Below are 19,542 nucleotides of genomic sequence, written 5' to 3' on the forward strand. Positions count from 1 at the left end.
CGCGAGCGTTACTGAAGTTTTCCGGAGGCGAAACTAATTTTCTCTAGACATACTTTTTGCAATTGAAAGTATTAGCCATATGTAACGCGTCACTTGCTGACAACAAATATTTAACGACGAAGAGCAGTGTTTTTCGGGTGTGGACTGTCAAAATTATATCATTGAACGGACTAAAGAGCAACAAGTGAATTTGATTCAACAGTAAAAACGAATACTATTAGAAGCAGCCGTATTTGTATGTAACATAAAATTACTGTAATTAACTAGAAATAATGGCAAAAGTAGACAAAGTGTCGACGGAAAAGCACGAGGGCGATGTTACCTGCCTGGCCTACCACAACAATCAAGTGTTTTCTGGTGGTGCCGATGGAAAAATCAAAGTTAGTATAGAAAATTTAATACAGATAAAAATACACTTAAAACCCACATAAAAAAAACCGGCAACATGATACATACAAGCATACATATATATTTATATACACATATATATAAATTCCTTTAGTGTGTGGATAAAAGTACCCTTCAAAATCCATGGAATTCCAGTAATCCAGCTATTGTTACTGAAAATAGGATTTTCACCAAAAAATATTAGAAAAAAGGCTGCAACTCCAACAGGTCGTTCTAGATACTTAAGGACATTACTATTTAGGTAATTTCTGGGTCCATATAAAGATTTCCAGATATTCGCTTTATATGGAAGAAAATTCTCAACATCGTTTGCAAAATAAATTGTCAAAATTCAATGCGATTTTTGAGCGACTTCAAACTTACACTTTTTTATACTACGAGTAAAATTGAATGGGCTGTAAAATTGCATACCTAGAGTTTTCTAAAGATTCTGATAAAGAAGTTGAAAAGATTTATAAAAATTGTTTTTCAAATTTGCTAGAGCTTGGTGAATTAAATTAATTCTAAAAAAAATGTAGCATGAAAAAATGCAAATATTGTAAATAGATAAAGTGGCTTAATTAAATTAAGCATAAGTGCACATATGTACATACATGTATAGGGAAATCCGTACTTAGTGGTGCGTTTTTTTAATCATTAGCAAGTATGGAACTTTTCATAGAATTGTAGAAGAAAAAAACAATTTTCTGCTATTGTAGGTATAAGTTTTTTGATAAATCCAAAATTGTACTAAATTCAACAGATCCCTTTTTCGAGTTAGTGCACTGTGATTTCTATTGTTAAAAGTCGCTGAAAGATGGAAAGGAAAATAACAAACGGACTGAAATTCGTTGTTTAAGCTGTCAGTAGCAATCGAATTTTTTCGGCAAATAGTGGAGTGACCATGTCCAGTAATAATTTGCGATTGTAATTGTACACATTTGATTAAACAGGGTGCTCCCTTATGCGTTTGGAAATAGAATTATCGATTTTTTTTACTTTAACACCTGTGATAGGTCAGAAATGTTTTTATGGCTAGGTATTTTCGAAATGGGGTTTTTTTGCTTTCTTAGAGACCGAAGAACGCTTAGTTGAAGATGAAATTCATTTTCACATCGCCGGCTATGCTAACAAATAGAATTATAGCATTAGGAGTCGGAAAATATTCGCAACGAGCGATTGTTTGAGGCTGAATTTTGGTTGAGCGGCATAATTGGATATTTTGTTTTCTTTTTAATTGCAATCAATGGCGCATGTTACCGCGCATTGTAAACAAATTCTTAATTTCTTCAAACTAAAGAAGACGGCGCAACAACATGGTCAAAGGTGTGGCCAATATCAGACCGTTAACCGCCTCAGCGAATTTGAAAGAATCAGCTCATTGGCTGACGTAACCGAGTTCCTGACAACGGTATGTTTACGGAAAAACTGAGAGTGTTAAGGATATACGAACTGCCTGCGCTCATGTTACTTCGTGCGTGAATGCGTGTGAAATGGTTATGGTGAAACAAATTCAGAAGGTGTTACCAATATCAGGATGTTAACCGGCTTTCAGCGAGGTTGAGAGAATCAGCTGATTGGCTGACGTAACCCGAGGAGTTACGCGAGGAATTGAATACTGATGGTGGCGTCTTCCCAAACAGTTACTTTATTTTTCGCTATTTTGACAAGCCGTCAGGCTCTTTTCCAATACAAAACAAACCAAACGAAAAGAACTCGCACGTTTGTGAAAATTCAGCGAATGGCTTGGTAGTATTGTGATTTGTGGAACTTAACTAAACCAACTAATGAAAACGAAGTACCGCGAGTTAGATTGTGAAAATGTTTGTTTTGACGCCGAATTCGGAAGGCGCAATCTGGTATTCTATCCTTCTTGGTGCATACGTGTGGAATGAGCGGGCAGAATTCTGCTACCGAGTCCCCGGTGACGTTGCAGCCAAAGCGAGAACAATTTTTTTTTACCATAGTTGAAGGCCAAGCCTGGTAATCTAGTCAACTATGCTCTGTATTCGCCTAATTGGTATCATTTGCTGTTTAGCTTGTGAGGAAAATCCATTATACACGTATATGTATGTATTGTATATATAGTATGTGGGTATGTACATATGTATGTATATTTTTACATAAATCATTGCATGACCCCTACGAGCAATTAATGCAATTAATTTTCACTTTTATAGATTTGGGATAATGATCTCAATCTGATTAAGAGTGTGGACGCACATGAGGCCTACATGTATGCCATGGCAATAAATACACGCAACGGTAAACTTTACTCCAGTAGCTGTGATGGATGTGTGAAATTTATGGCACCACCCTACGATCAAACGGAACAGCTTTTCTCTTGCGAGGATGCCATTCAAGCGATGTACTGTGATGGAGATACTTTATATACGGGAGATGAGAAGGGTGTGGTGACAAATTGGATCGATGATAAAATCAAATTTAAATACAATCTTGTGGAAGAGGTGAAATCATTGGCTGCTGAAAAATCTCTCATATATACTGTACGAGATTTGGATGTGGTTGTATCGGAAATGAGTGCTGGTAAATCGGGTAAATATAGCAATAAAGCGGTATTGCCGGGAAAATCTCCAATGACATTGGTTGGTCCAGTGGTTGATGATAAACGAACATTCCTCGCATTTGCCGATCGCACCGGTAAGGGATTGTCATTTGTGAAAAATTTGCCACAACAGAAATTCGAAACTGTGTGGAATTTACCGGTAAGTGTGAACAAAAGTTAAAAGTTTTATTGGAGAGTACAGAAATTATGTTAGGTTACTATGACTAGCACGGGTTTTTGGAAGGAATCAGGTATGGTTCCATTCCGTTGGAAATCCATTAGTGATTTACTTTTTTTGCGTTTACTCTCAGCAAAATGCTTCCGCGCTTGTAAACAATACTTTGGACTGTAATTTACCCAACTAACACACAGGTGATGTCCATGTATGAGCTGCGCGGTTTGAAGTTGGTTACACTTCGAGTGCCGGACCATGTATACATAATTACTTGATCGCCCCATAATTGATAGATATAGCCCCAGATATTGCGAAGATATTTTGTGCGGCCCCCACAGCCAATTGCATTTAAGCCACGCTACCACGCGGCTGGTTTTGGCTTCGATGGCCCATGTGAATATTAAACTTCAAATCATGAAAGTCCATGGCCAAATTTCCTTTATATCTCTGGGATGAAAAAGCATCTTATAGGAACCATCAACCAGCGGCAACCGCTATTAAATAGAGAACACGTTTTCCGGCTGTTTCTTTTTTTGATGTTTAATTCCAGCCGACTTCAAAATGTTCAAATTACTTAGCGAAAAGTCATCCAAAACCACTTCTCGTACGAGGTCGCATATAGCTTCCTTACTTTTGAATTACTTCTAGAATGTATGTAGGTTTGATAAAAGATATTCTTAAATACATATTTACTTTATTCTTACCATTTCAGGATTGTCATGAGTTGATCGTTCAAGCGATTTGCGGCGACGATAAATTTCTTTATAGCGGTGGCTACGACAACAAAGTCAAAGGCTGGACGAATTTCGATCAAGCGAAACCGACGCCTCTGGGTGAAGTGGAGGTTGGGAGTTGTGTGAATGCAATAGTTTGTGGCGCGAACAATTGGGTTTATATTGGCACATTAGATGGCATTGTACGAAGGGCAAGATTTGTTTGAAGTCGGTAAAAGTGAAAAGAGTAGTTACTTAGAATAATTGAATTCATCTACATAGGAATATGTTTCACAAGTTATATAAACACTGCAGAAAAACTGCCTTTATTTATTTATTAGTTAATTAATTAATTTATTAATCTGCCGCTAAAATTACTTGCCCTTAAAGTGATAAAATATTGTATTAAGATTTCAAGGAAATAAATTTTGTATTCGAAGAACGAAATTTTTCGAGCCTAAAAAGTAAATATTTTACAGTCATATACATACGTGTATCTATAATACATATTTAAGCAATGCATTCTCTTTAATTATTAAATATAATATATCTTGGGTGCAGTTTAAAGAGTTCCCTTTCTGATTTGCGCCATAACCCCCTAAGTAATTTTATCCGCGCTTAAGGGGCTATGCCAGCTGGGTACACCAAGTTACGCAAAATACTTCTCCAGCTGTTCTTTCCAGCTTAAGGGAGGCCTTTCTCTCTCTCACTAGATCGTTTCAGTCCATTCGGAAGAAATTATGCAATGGAGAGGTTAAGACACTTTCTTGGGAAGCTCGTTTACAACATTCTACACCGATGACTCCAAGACTGCAAATGTTACTGAAGCGGAATGGCTATTGGACAGTAACTCAAGATGTCTTTGCAATACTCAAAGTTGCAGACTAGTTGTTATAGACAACCAAGCTGCTCTAAACAGCTGTAAGTTGAAGAATGCAAATTGAAGCTAAACTCCGTTGCAAGGTGGAATAAGCTTGAGCTAATGTAGTGTAGGAAAACTGTGGTGTTCAAGGTAACGAACTGGCATTGCATCTATACTATATTACATTGGGTAAGAGAACGGAAATCTGGAAAATTGTGAGTTTGATATTATAGAATCTACAGAGTTGTAGTTTATATTATATATACATACATACATTGTGGTGAGTAAAATTTCATATATGCATATATAAGTATTTGTATATCTGATACTATTTTTGTGATCGCTCTAGTAATATACAGGTGATTTGAAGTATTTTGTGTATATGTGAGGTCTCGATCGCAGTAGTTGACATTCGTTTGAAGCGTAAATATCCTTTTTAATTTGACTTCAAAAATTCCTACGTTCATTCAGAAAAAAACTGCATTTGCGGGAAGTTATGTTTCATTTTTAAGAAAAGTGCAGCTGATGTTGACAGATCAACCGTTGGTAAACGTTTGCACGTGATGGGGATGGTCCAGAAAGCAGGTAACTGAGTGCTACATCAATTGAAGGAGGAGGATATCGAGAGACGTTTGGTGACGTGTGAGATGCTTCTGGCTAAATCGGTTCAGAAATATTTAGAGGGACTGAATTGGGAAATCTTGCCCCACTCGCCGTATTCTCCACACAATGCACCTTCGGATTACCATCTGTTCCGATCAATGCAGTCAGCCCTTATTGCAAAGCGGTTCACTTCTTATGAGAGGATCGCAAACTGGCTCAATGAATGGATCAAGTCAAAAGAACTCGAATTTTTCGGAAGAGGAATCCATATGCTGCCTGAAAGATGGAGTAAAGTTGTAGCTTCCAATGACACATACTTCACATTAAAGCATGTATTATTTATTTGTTTCAATAATTCGTAACTTTGGCTAAGAAAGGACGGAAATTTATGCCCATAAACTCTACATTTTTTTGTTTTTTGTTTTTTATTTAGTGATTCAATCTTGTTTGAGGATCTGGAGGACGTCTCAAAAGCGGATCTCCCAGCGCTGCTTAGATTCGCCAAAAGCGCTGACATCCTACATGATGTCTACTTTAGGTATTCATAGAGGTCGGTCTCCATCTGGTATCTGGCTAGGGACCAAAATGTCTATGCGTGCCTTGTTGCCAACCAGGCTAACCTAAGCTAGTGATTCAATCTTCAAACAGCAAGGCTAAACTTTATATTGCAATTATTAGTGTTACAATTTTGATGATAAAATTAACATAGTCATTTTAATATGCAAATAAAAACAAATCAAGTTAATATTTAAAAATTACTCATGAATTAAAATTAGCTATCTTAGTGCTAGTATATCTCTGAAGTTCGCGTCTAAATGTGCTCATCGAACTTATAGATATGACATTCTCAAAGTCGAGTCACATGACCCAATAACTCTCTTTCTGACGCTAGTATTTTGTATCTAGCAGCGAGAAGCTTAGAGTTTCTCATGGACTTCGAGGCGTTTATTCACTTATTGGTGGCATTAATAGGGCCACGTGCCTATTTAGGTACTTTCGAGTAATAAATTTTATGCTCACTATAATTCATTCTCGACATGACTGTCCTATTTTTGTAACGAATTCACGCTATTTTCCTCAAATTACTTACCTCGACGCTTATTCTTGGCGAGCATATTTTAATATTATATCGAGAGCAATTAGTTTCTAGTACTTTTCAAAATAATTTATGTACATATACCCTATGATTAGAAAGTACTGGGAATGTTTGAATAAAATAAAACAGAGTTAAATTTCAGACAAATTTATTTTATCTCCCTCAAAATATGACCCGTCTGAAGCAACACACATGTGCCATCGTTTAACCCAATCCTCCATGTACCCCTGGTAGGCCGACGAAGGGATGGCCTTCAGCTCCTTCACCGTGCTTCAGATGCTTCCTTACATCATATGTTAATTTTACTTTGTACTACTAGAGAGAATCAGGATTTTGACAAGGTGTTTGACTTCGTCTATGTCTCATAATTTATAGAGGAAATAAAACATTGGGTTTCATTTAAAGTCATTCTTTATTATTCTTGAAATTTTCTTTGCTGCATTTTTTTTGCGGTTATTTATTAACAAGTTTCAGCATTTTGTCTTTATACAATTCAAAATGATAAATTCAAATGAATTAAAAAATATTATATTGTACATAAATATGTATGCAGTAACTACTTAATTTAAATATTTATCCAAATGTAGTCTCAGCAAGCTGTTCGCACCTATCAATTCCGTTGTACTACTGGCATTTCTCTACTATCATAAATAAATTTAATAAATATCACAAATATACAATATACAAAATTACTTAAAAAGGAGTAGTAGAGGAAAACTAACCATTTTCATGTGTGTGTACATATGTATGTACACTGGTGGCCAAAACTTAAGCAACTAAAAGTAGTTATACATTGTGACATATTAATGTACGAGTATATGTATTTATGTATCTAAAGTATTTGAGAGAACGTTTAAAACAAAGTAGGTTCAACCTTCTGTGCTAAAAACAGCGAAGCAAATTCACTTTGCTAAGAAGAAAAGACTCATGTCGCCCATGAAAAAAATTTCACTGAGCATAACCTACAAATAGTACTGCAAAGTTTCTGTGAAGTATGAGAATGGCTCCATTATTATTTGAGGGCGGAGGATGCCAATTCCGCTGAAACTTACGAGCGCAAACATGTCTTTTAAAATTCTATACAAATTTTGCCTATAATTATTTATTTCTCTTTCGAAACTTTATAACGCTGCTTTTTTTAATTTTTTCTTTTGTTCATTTTTTAAGTGACGAGATTTTCGATGTATAAAATAACGATGCTGTCTAAAGTAGGAGAATAGAATTAATGTACCCTTAGAAAATACTCTGAGCTATTAGAAATGTAGCAAACCATCACGAAAGATAAGAGAACACGGAAATTACAGCAGCTTGCAATTAATTAAAAATATTGTTTTTTTTTTTAGAAGATATTATTGATTTTAAATAATTCAGTTTGAAGTCTCTAAAAGGTAACGAATTATCACGCAATTGAAAAAATATTATATATACCACCATTATCAAAAAGTTCCCGGAACAACCGCCAGGTGACGACCAAAGATAACTGATTTGAGTTAGTCATTTGAGAAAGCTACGCCGCCTTGAGTAAATCTATCTCTGCACGTGTTTTCGATTTTTTACAGTTTACAAATGGATTTGAGTTTGCAACAACGAGTTTGTATTAAATTTTGCGTTACAAATGGATTAAATGGTGCGAAAACCTTAGAAATTTTGGAACCTGAAGAAAACAGCCGTTTACGAGTGGCATGAACGCTTCAGGAGAAATCTTGAGTTCATCGAGATTAGTGGCGAACATAGTGACAGGCCGTCAACGAAAACTGATGAAACCATCAACAGAGTGAAAGAAAAATTGATCAATAACTGCAAATTAACCATCTCAGAGCTGGCAGAGGACTTTAACATTGCTTATGGATCCGTTCAGGGGCTTACGAGTTGATTCAAAGGGACCTGAATTTCATGCAAAAAAAGAACTGCGTTAATATCGCCAAAGACATGATTTCCAAGGCTGAATACGACCCAACATTCATCAAACAAGTCATTAATGGAGACGGATGAGCAAGGACACGCATCCAGACATCAGGCGAGTAAGTGGAGAGGTCCGAATGAACCAAGACTAGAGAACGAAAAGAAAGAAAACGATGCTCACGGTTTTTATGGATTAATGGATTACAGCGGTAATGTACACCACCGGTTTTCGCAAGAAGGTCAGGCAGTTAATAAGAATTATTATTTGGGTATTATGAGATGTTTACGTGAAGTGATTTGCCAAAAACAGCCACCGAATTCATTCGATATGGCTCCTTGCGATTTTTTTCTGTCTGATCGAGTCAAAGAACGCATTTTAGCAGCCGAAAGAAAATAATTGACAAATCGAAGACGGCTCTGGTGGCTATACCAGAAATAAAGCTCCAGAAATGACTCGAGAGCTGGATCAAACGCTAGCATAAGTACTTTGAGTACTTTGAAGGCGATAATACCACTTTTGAGTGATAAACTAGTTTTTTGAATTTTCTATTTGCGGTGCACGCCTTGATATTTTTCCACAAATGGAGAGATTTACAGTTTTATGGCGCTCCCGAACGGCAGATTGTGGCTCATGAGGAGCGACCGCCATAAGACAACTTTTTCTACAAATTGCTGTTGTGTTACATGTTGGTGGTTGCGAACCTGTGCGCTTCCGAATGGTAGTCACGCATCAACCCATTCGGCTACGACGGCCGCAAAAATGTTTCGGAACTAGTAAATTTCAAGTATTTAAAAATCCAGTGATCCTTTGTGCTGCGGTAACACAAAACAAACAAAAATTTACATTTATAGTTGCTTTATTTCTGGCAAAGCAAATGAAGTAACATTAATTTAATTCTGTGATATACATTAACTTTATACTTTTTAAGTTAATACAGGGTGGGCCAAATAAGACCACTAATGTTAAGCACAAACAACTTTTGTATTTTTTGACATATTTATTTTTCTCTTTTTGTGGGTTATAATTGAATTGTTGGAAATTTATTATGGAACCCTACAGTACAACACAACGCGTTAAAATTATCGAGTTTTTCTATTCTTGTCAACGATCAATTGTTTTAACGCAGCGTAAATATCGGCATATGTCGGATGAAGCGCATTTCCATTTAAATGGTTATGTCAACAAACAAAACTGTAGATTGTGGGGCTCTGAAAATCCAAGGGCATCACACCAACATCAGTTGCACCCATCTAGATGTACTATTTGGTGCGGTGTTATGGCCACTAGAGTTGTCGGTCAATATTTCTTCGAAAATGAGGATGAAATGTCGGAATCGATTTCAGGAGCTTCTTACAGAGCATTGATTTAAAACTTTTTTCGGCCAATGGCGGAGCAGTATCCTAATTTGTGGTTTTAACAAGATGGAGCAACTGCGCATACTGCTAGACAAATTATGGACCTGCTGCGAGAAGTTTTTGGCGAACGTCTGAGTTCGTCAGATTTGACTGCGCCCAACTTCTTTTTATGGGGATGTTTAAAAGACAAAGTGTATCTTAATAAACCAGAGACTATTAGACAGCTGAAGCAAAATATTCGAGACGAAATACTGAGCCTTCAACCAGAAACATTATGTGGTGCAATGGAAAACGCGTTAAAAAGAGCCAATCTTTGTATCGAGAAAAATGGTGAACATTTGTCTGATGTAATATTTCATACGTAATTTCCATAAAATATATTCAATGTATAAAAACAATTAACCAAAATAAGTGATTATTGCAAAAGTTATTTGTGTTTAACATTAGGAGGTCTTATTTGCCCCACCCTGTCTCACATGTAAAACATTATACACTTTCTCTTTCGATTGCAGTACCTTCCGCTTCTGCATCGAGGCATAGCCCTGTATTAAAAGCAAAGCCCTCGTTCGCCTTAGAGTTGTTTTATTGCGTCGAACGAAAAATGTTATGTCTAGGAAGTCTTGGAAAAATCACTACTCAAACTTATAACATATTTTATTAAAAGAAGTATTAGACAACATACGACATGCGACCGTCATCACCATCATCGTTTCCTTTATCTCTCATTCGAGCATAGGGCCTCACAATATGCGACCACCATAGCCGAATGCATTGGTGCATGACCACCAATCGGTAGTGCCCGGGTTCAAAACCACGGACACGAAACATCAAATGATAAAAAAGTTTTTCTAATGTGGCAGGTAATGGAAAATATTCGAGTGTAGAAGCTCCTCATAAATAACCATTTGGAGTCGGCATAGAACTTTAGGTCTCCCTATTTGTTGAAAAACATCAAGACGTACACCACAAAATTGGAGAGGTATATACTTGTATATACATATGTACATATATGTATGTATAGTTTTGAAAAATGCCAGATTCGATTGGAGCGTTGTATATTGAAGTTGATAATAAATATAAAATAAGTAAATAATTTAAGGTTAGGTTAACTTGTTTGACCGACATTGATCTCACTTATACTCGAACTGATGTTTAGTGTTGCCTCCTTTTTATATATTACATACAAACAGCGAACTTGGGGAACAACATATGAATATATGGTACATATGTATTTACATGCATACATGTGTGATTTTAGTTGCTTTTGTTTTTGGCCACCAGTGTACATACGAGTATGTAATTTTTGGGCTGATGTCCTGGGGCTTAATTATAAATTTAACATTTTTGTAGGCTTAAAAATTGCGTAGTCGATTTCAATTTCATTTTTGTAAAAATATGCACATATGTATGTTTGCATGCAAATGGATTTGCAAACTGAGTGAATTGCTGTCAAATGCATGCACAGACATACATACATACATACATATGTATGCGTAAATATGTTTGTATGAAAAATTTATACCATGCCCATATTTTTTTCTTATGAAATTATTGTATACATATGTACATATGTGTGAAAAAACTAAATGAGTTAAAAAGAAAATTTCCTATTTTTGTTATTCTCTACGCAGCTTCCTTGTGTTTACTTACATATTTGCCAGTTAATAAAACACACATCTACATACATAAATACGTATGCTTCTACACATTAAAATAATTGGTACTGTGCTCCTTAATATTGTATTTTTGCTGTTTGTAAGGATTGTCTTTCTGCATGAGTTTTTGTGTAAATATTCTTGATGATTGAATTGTAGCTTTTTCTTTTAAATTTTCATAAAAAAAAAAGAAATATATGTATGTATAAAATAAATAAAATATCCACTGAACTGCATCATTTTCATATTTCGTATTCATTAAATGTGTGCGTTTTTGTTTTTTATTTATTCAGCTGAGTATTTTCTAATTAAATCTGTTCTGTTGCTCTCCAATCTATACAAATAGTTTTCGGTCTATTTGCCATTATTTATTTATATCTAAACACATGTAAACAGTAATATATCTAACACACTTAAGTATCTAATATTTATACATAATAGTTATTGTTATTACAATATTTAAACGAAGTACTCATGACACTTGTTTTTTCGTTTTTACTGATTTCTCTTTATTTGTTTAAAGTATGCACATTTTTTATAATACTTTGTTTCTGCATTCAATCTTTGTTTAGCAATATATATTATTACACACATACTAAGGTATTTACGACTGCATTACATAATACTTTACTGATCTTTGTTTATTCAAGGTCTATATGTACTATGTGTATATGTGGGTGTGTGGGATTGAAAATACCCGTATTTATCATCACTTGCAAAGCGACTGCCCACTGCTAACCATTTGGCATTTCAACTCGCACATCGTATGCACTGTATGTTTTTTACAACAAATACCAGTAAATTGTTTGCACACCGTACATCAATTTAATTTGAGTGAAGCCTCGATATAACGGTGTTGAAAAGGAAATACTAGAATTCATATCACGTAAAAACTTCGGAATAATAAAATCAGATGGAAGTTCTAAACAAATGCGGTTTAATTAGAATTTCTTAAAAAATAAAAAGTGCATAATGGAATTATAATTACACTTTCAATTACTGGAAATGAAATGGTAGATAAATGAGTCAGCCACCCCATTTATAAGCACAGAGCCATTTTGTGACCTAAGAAAAGGTAAAGTGAAGGAAAGACATAAAGTCAAAAATCATACTGGCACAATCTACCGGGCTTATGACAATCAATATCAGTCGTAGGTAACTTTAACATAAACTGATTTAAAGTTTGTATGAAATGAAATAGGAATGATTTTAGAATCATCACTGGAATTCTAACAGCGCATTGCAGATTGAATTATCATTTTACAGGGTGGGCCATATAGCGTTTGATTTTTGAAATTTGAAAATGTCAAATGTGTTCATAATTTACTTATGTAAAGGTTTGACATTTACGAAATGGGACGCTATACGCTTGAACAAAATTGGGAAATATTGAAAATCTATTTCCAAAGTGGTGAGTCTTCTTCTTCTTTTCTGATTTTCACATCGGTGGCTACGTCAATAAGCAAAATTGTCGGATTTGGGCCTCAGAAAATCCTCACCTTACTGTAGAGAAGCAAATGCATCCACAACGAGTCACTGTTTGGAGCGGTTTTTAGTCTGGCGGCATCATAAGGCAATTTTTTTTCGAAAATTAGCGAGGAGCCGCGGTTACAGTAAATGGCGAGCGTTACCGTGACATGCTCAACGAGTTGTTTCCAAAAATTGAAGAGGATGACATGGACGACATTTGGTTGCAACAGGACGGTGCAACTTGTCACACTGCCAAAGTTACTTTTCGAACTTTTGGCTACCGTTTTTGAAAACCGAATAATCAGCCGAAATTCCGATATCAATTGGCCGCCTCGGAGCTGTGATTTAAGCCCGTTGGACTATTTTTTGTGGGGAGCCCTTAAGAACAAATCGTCCCTTTAGTATAACAATAGCCTATGTGCTCATGGCTATTATTTTTTTATTGAATTTTTGGATTCTCCATCGTCGATTTTATATGTGGTCAAAATTTTCTCAAATTCTAGTTCCACAAAGTGGGTCAAAACGTCAGTCAAAAAATAATAAATATTTACAGACATAACGAAATTTGAGTGAGAGCTACTTTCGGCAAAAAGTTTGAAATTCATTTTCTCAAAACATCAAAAAATTTATAGGCTATTTTAATACTAAGGGGACGAAATGCTATGCGAACCATCCAGAGACGATTGATGTTTTAAAACACGAAATCGAAAGTACCATTCATGAAATTGGAGCCCAAACAATCGAAAATGTGCTTAAAAATTGGGTTGATCGAATGGCCTACTGTAAAGCCAGTCGTGGCAGTCATTTGAACGATATTATTTTTCATTCATAAATGACAATGTTCAATCTTCAAAATAAAAAAAAAAGTTTGAAGAAATATTGACTCGTTTTTTTTTTATAGCCGATTCAAAAAGCAAATTTTACATGGCCTACCCTATACTAAACTGGGAATATACTCCAATGGAACTTCCAGGTTCTATTAGGAGGAAGATAAAACCGCCAAAAATGTGTTCACTGATACTTAAGCAGGACAAATATATTTTACCAGAGGAGGAAATAAATTTCAATAAATATTAAAAATATTAAAATTTATTTAGGAAGTTATGCTCAGAGAAAAACTCTCACTCTATGAAGGGGGCACAATAGATCTTGCAGATAGCAGCGCTAAGTCCTCTCATAATAATTAAATGCTTTATAATAATAAGCTACATATATTTGTATGTAATATCTTTTGCATAGAGATAGCATAATTTTTACAGAGTTATTTATAAAAAAATCTATTAGGTGGATTAAGTTCCAAGTTATAATGAAATTCGTTGTGAATTGGAAGCATCAGGCGGCAGGATGCAAAATCTTTTGCAAAACGTAAAAAACACATACTGTCCAATCTGTAGAATTTACTCAAAAATCAATGAGGGTCCTTGCGAGGGAGCTTCATGTTTCGGAGGGTCTTATCCGTTGAGTTGTCCATGAAGATATCCGGTGATAAGTCTTATGATATGCACAGAAGACAGTTTATATAGGAGGAAATACGAGAAAAGCTAGTTATCCGATCAAAATACATTTCTAAACAAAACAAAACACTCAGAATCACCTGAGATATTATGGTTTTTTTCTGACAAAAAAAATGTTAGCCAAGACCATAAGGCCAACCATAGAAATAACAGATGGCTTTGTTATAATCCTACAGAGGTTCCTGTTGAAATGCACACAAAGTTCCCAGCCACTGCTCCGGTTTAGCTGTAGTGAGGACATGCCATGCAACCACACTTATTTAGTTAAGGATTTCGAGCGAATTCTGCCGCATTTATCGAGATTCTAGAGACAGCAATGAAACGTTAGATTGATAGTGTACGCGAAGACGCAAGAATCTGCTCTTTTACGCAAAGCGATGACAATACAAGATTGAATGGCTAAAAATTTTTATGACCACATAACACCGAGCTTATGGCCACCTAACTCCCCAGACCTTGTTCCCCTAGATTACTACGTATGGAATATAGTGAACGTGAAACTAATAAGTATCCTCATACCACCATTCCTTCTCTGGAGGCTGCAATTAATGCCGTTGTAGTTAATGCGAATAAGGAGCTTTTGAGTCGGGATGCAATCGCTTCCGTTAAAAAACAAGTTAAGGTGAGAAATTTGAATAAATTTTGTTCAAAATACAAGCTAATTAGTTTTACTCTCAAGTTGTCCTGAAATACCGTACGCACCTGGTACTCGTCTTCCTATTTCCCATAACGTATTAGAAAATCACTTTGAGATTCCAAGCATTCTACTTTATTTTTAAATTTTTCAGTTTTTTTCATTTCATTTTTCCTAATCGTTAAGGCAATAACGGCGTTGTCTGTAGGGGATTCCGTAAGTTATATTTATCGTCTTTTAGCTTTCAAGGCTTTGTATTTGCAAATATATGCAGCTCGCGCAAAAAATATAGAATCTGAACAATTTGACTGGTTCTGGCTACTTTTTTTACCGTTTATAATTTGTTTTTTTTTATAAAAGTACATCTTATTGTCTAAGAAAAACTTTCTTAATTCGATTTTCAAACTTTAACCATAAATCACAAAAATTCTACAATAAAAAAAATGTTAACGTTTATCCTCAGAACGTTTATTATCAGAATTACTAAAAAAATTGGGCAGACAGTTTTAGAGGCCATTAAATTTTAGTGCAGTAAGGAGCAAATTTGAAGTGGCATTCGTTGCCGACGGTGTGAGGGAAAAATCACCAAAAATAAACGAGAGTTTTAAGGCACTTGAACTTTATTATACAAAAGTTGAATAGCCTATAAAACTGCCTGCTAATTTTTTTTAGAAATTTTGAGTAAAAAGTTTGAAATTTTTGAATTTTTATAAATTTTATGCAAAAGTTTGTAATTTTTATTTATTAATATCTCTTGTAGAAGGAACTACGTTTTTATAAAAAGTATAAGAAAACCTGTCAAAACTGGTCCAAAATTTCGAGGTGCTACCTCTTCAACTGTTTATAGAATACTGTAGTACGAGGGTGCCTTTTATATATTGCGCCTTTGCAACACTACGTTCGATGAGCTGCAATTCAATATTTGGATAGAAAATTTTGGTATTTTTTAGCATAAACTTTCATATAAAGTTTTCACTTACATAAGAGCTTAATTTGTTCCTTTTTCAGTGAGCCGAAAAATTCATCTCAGCTGAAAGATGGAATTAACTCCTGATCATTTTTGTGCAATGATTTATTATAGCTTTCGACTTGGATTATCGAGGCAAGAGTGCATTGATGAGCTTATTTCGACTTTTGGTATTAAACCCCTAATCTGAAACGCTGGTACAATGAGTTCTAACGTGGTCGTCGATCTTTTCCGGGGCCTCGTGACGATTGGTTCAAAGCAAGTCTACTCGTATGACATCGTAACAGGTAAGGTATCTTGCATATGAACTGAAAACAACACTGCAATCGACATTATGGGTGTTCCAAGGCGAGTTTAATCTACCAAAAGTTGTTGGCGGAAATAGCACTTCAATGTCAATTGGACGCCTTTTTTCCGGACAATCCGGCCATGACGCAACTGTACCACTAGTGAAATTTATTGAAGTCAATTCCGTGTGGTACGCAAACATTTGTTTACCAGAAGTTTTCGGAGAATTGAGGAAAACCAACCGGCGAGGGCGAAAGCGAGAGACAAAGCGAACACTCACGTATCAGCTCACACAAGGGAGTTTTTGAGCCCTCGAAAAATCGAATTAAGGGGTCATCCGTCTTACAGCCCTGATTCGGCCCTAATGATTTCTTTTCATTCCCGAACATCATAAATAAAATGCAAGGTAAAGTTGGTGTAGAAGTTGGTGAAGCGTTAAAAAAACTCGCTTTGGTGGTATCCACTTCTGAGTAACAAAAGTGCTTTGAAAATTGGTTCAAGCGGCTGCAGCAGTAAATTGACTTCCAAAGAGAATATTTTGAAAATTAATAAAGCCACTTTCATTATTTTTTTACTATAATATAAAATAAATATATTATATAATATAATATAATAATAAGTCTGGCGTAGAATTTTCTAATAGAGGCGGGATGTTGATGATTTATGTGATTGCATATTGACAGACCATGTACATAGGTGTAGTCTATAGTGGCCTGTCCAATATGTTCATTATTATTTTAGTTATTGGAACTTGCCAAATATCATGACAAGTTATATATGTAAGTAACTATATAAGCCACAAAGATTGAGCGACTACACTTTTTCTTGTAGACGCACGTATCGCATCAGCAGAAAATCAACGTAACCTATAATAAATCATCGCCAGGTCTATGCAGCGGAGTGCAGATTATCGTGCCAATGATGATCTTTGCTCAAACCCAGTCGATATATGGAGCCATTGAAAATTTTACTTCTCGAAACTTTCAAAATCTCATAAGCTTTTAGCGCACTTCTCAGGAGGAAGAAAATAAAACTGTTACAATAATATAAAATTTCTGAATAGAGGCTTTTGATAACGGGACTCTGGCGATTTACTCTCCATTTATTAAGAGCCACTTAGAAATACAAATTGTCCTATACATATTCTTTCTTTTTTATACTTATAGAGTATTATGATGTATAAAAACAAACCAGCAAAATGAACTTTTTTCATGGCATACAGTAACTATGTAGTATTTTAAAGTACGTTATACCGAGGTTTCACTGTAGTTACGAGCTTGTTAACATACACATCTATAGATATCCCATCTATATTACATATTCACTCAGCGCTATGTTACTATGATAGCTTTATACTAAAAGTATATTTGTCTATAATAATTACATATTACTCTAGTTTAGTTGCAAAATGTTATATTTTGGTTCATTAATCATAGCAGATTTAGAAAATTAGTAATTATTTTAGCAATGACCGCATTTAAAAAAAAATTATTTTGTTATTATTAAATTTAAGCTTATCTCAACACTTTCTATTGACATCAATATTACTTTTTTTCATCTACCCTAATGTTACTGCTAGACCGTCGTGGATTTCTATAATGCTGGACACTCTATTCTTCTATCTCCCATATACCATACTTCACAGAGGGGGCTTATCATCCATCACTGGAGCAATTAAAACAAGTTGCTAGTAATTAACCTGTGTGTATGTATATAAAAAGTGGCTGGTTCCAGATGCGATGCAAACTGATGCTTTAAGCATCAAAATTATACGAGAGAAAAATATTTTCCTAACAATGGGAAACCACTGAGTGCATATCTGTCATGACAATTCAACTCAAAACACCCGTTCACCAAAATAGCATTTGTTATGTGGAAGAAAATATTAAGCACCGTAAAAAGAAAATATGAAAAAATTATTACAAATCGAGCCGAATTTTGAGCTACTGGCCCTTTATTATACCAAATTTCAATGGAGTACAAAATTGCAATATGTGGAAATTTTTAGATTTTTTTTTAATTTTTTTTGTAATATTTTTGTATCTTCATTTTGTGGAAAAAGTTGTTTAATCATCGAAACTTATTTTGTCGCCTTCAAAATACGCACCATTCGTAGCAATACACATAGGCCAAAGATTAGTCCAGTCATCAATACACCTTTTAAACGCGTTTGAAGGGATCTTCTGCAGCTCCTTCATCGAATTCTCCTTAATGGCCTCTTTCGACTCAAAGCGGTAACCGCAGAGTAGCAATTTAAGTTTTGGGAAAAGGAAAAAGTCACAGGGGGCTAATCTGATGAATACGGTGGTTGTTCGATGATATTTGTCGAGTTTTTGGTCAAAAAAGAAATGTTCACAATATGAGCCTTGTGAGACGGTACGTTATCGTGGGGCAAGATCCATGAGTTTTCTTTCTACAAATTGGGCGGTTTCCTTCGAAAATTCTTTCTCAAACGTCGCATAACTTCCAAATAATGTTCTTTATTTACCGTAGAACCATTTGGAATGAATTCCGAGTGCACAATACCATGGTTATCAAAGAAAACGATTGGCATGACTTTCACTTTCGACCGATTTTGACGTGGTTTTTTGGGTTTCGGCTTATGTGGATAGCGCCATTCACCCGCCTGTTGACTGGTTTGCTTGTCAAACTCATATATCCACGTCTCATCATTTGTTATGATACGTTGGATAAACGTTGGGTCCGAATACACTTGCTCAAGCATGTCTTCAGTCACCTTATTCCGATGAATTTTTGAAAGAAATTCAACTCTCTTGCAACGAGTCGAGCAGCCACGCGGCTCATGCCCAATTGATGGTGTAAAATGTTGTGAATTGATTAGTGAGACACGCTAAGTTCACTAGCTACCGCTCTCAAACTTAAATGATGGTTTTCCAGCACCATTTCCTTGACTTTGTCGATGTTTTCATCCGTTGAACTCGTTGAAGACGTTGATGGACGACCAGATCGGCGCAAATCTTCCACGACTTCTCGGTTCTCTACAAAAGCCTTATACCACTCGTATACCAGTGTTTTTGATAACGCACACTCGCCATAGGCTTTTTGCAACAATTTTAATGATTTGGCACACGAAATCCCGTTCAAAACACAAAATTTAAGACAAATTCTTTGTTCGATATTTTTATCTATAGTGAAAATCGCAGAGCACACCTGCGGTTGACTGATATAATTAAATGTCAAAAACAAGCTAATTGATAGATCTCATCGCTCAAACTCGCGACACTATAGAAAAAAAATGTAGACATACATATGTGAAACGCGCGTTTATAAGAACAATTCCCGATATTTTTTGACAGAATGTGAATATTATACATACAAACGTACGTCTATAGA

The 19,542-nt window shown here is 35.3% G+C and overlaps 1 protein-coding gene across 1 annotated transcript; it reads left to right on the top strand.

The window, feature by feature from the left end:
* LOC128858615 (E3 ubiquitin-protein ligase TRAF7) lies at nucleotides 1-4,300 on the top strand. Its single transcript, XM_054095034.1, has 3 exons — nucleotides 1-380; nucleotides 2,568-3,113; nucleotides 3,841-4,300. The coding sequence occupies exons 1-3, from the start codon at nucleotides 273-275 to the stop codon at nucleotides 4,066-4,068; spliced, it is 882 nt and encodes a 293-aa protein (XP_053951009.1). The 5' UTR covers nucleotides 1-272; the 3' UTR covers nucleotides 4,069-4,300.
* Nucleotides 4,301-19,542: the final 15,242 nt, after the last annotated feature.

This window comes from Anastrepha ludens, chromosome 2 (genome assembly GCF_028408465.1).
Source record: "Anastrepha ludens isolate Willacy chromosome 2, idAnaLude1.1, whole genome shotgun sequence".
In the NCBI taxonomy this organism is placed as follows: Eukaryota; Metazoa; Arthropoda; class Insecta; order Diptera; family Tephritidae; genus Anastrepha; species Anastrepha ludens.

Bases quoted from the DNA above. Each gene is read 5' to 3' on its own strand.
- LOC128858615 (XM_054095034.1), top strand. From the start codon at position 273: ATGGCAAAAGTAGACAAAGTGTCGACGGAAAAGCACGAGGGCGATGTT. The intron at 381-2,567 runs GTTAGTATAGAA...TCACTTTTATAG, and splicing joins GTGCCGATGGAAAAATCAAA to ATTTGGGATAATGATCTCAA. The intron at 3,114-3,840 runs GTAAGTGTGAAC...TTACCATTTCAG, and splicing joins AAACTGTGTGGAATTTACCG to GATTGTCATGAGTTGATCGT.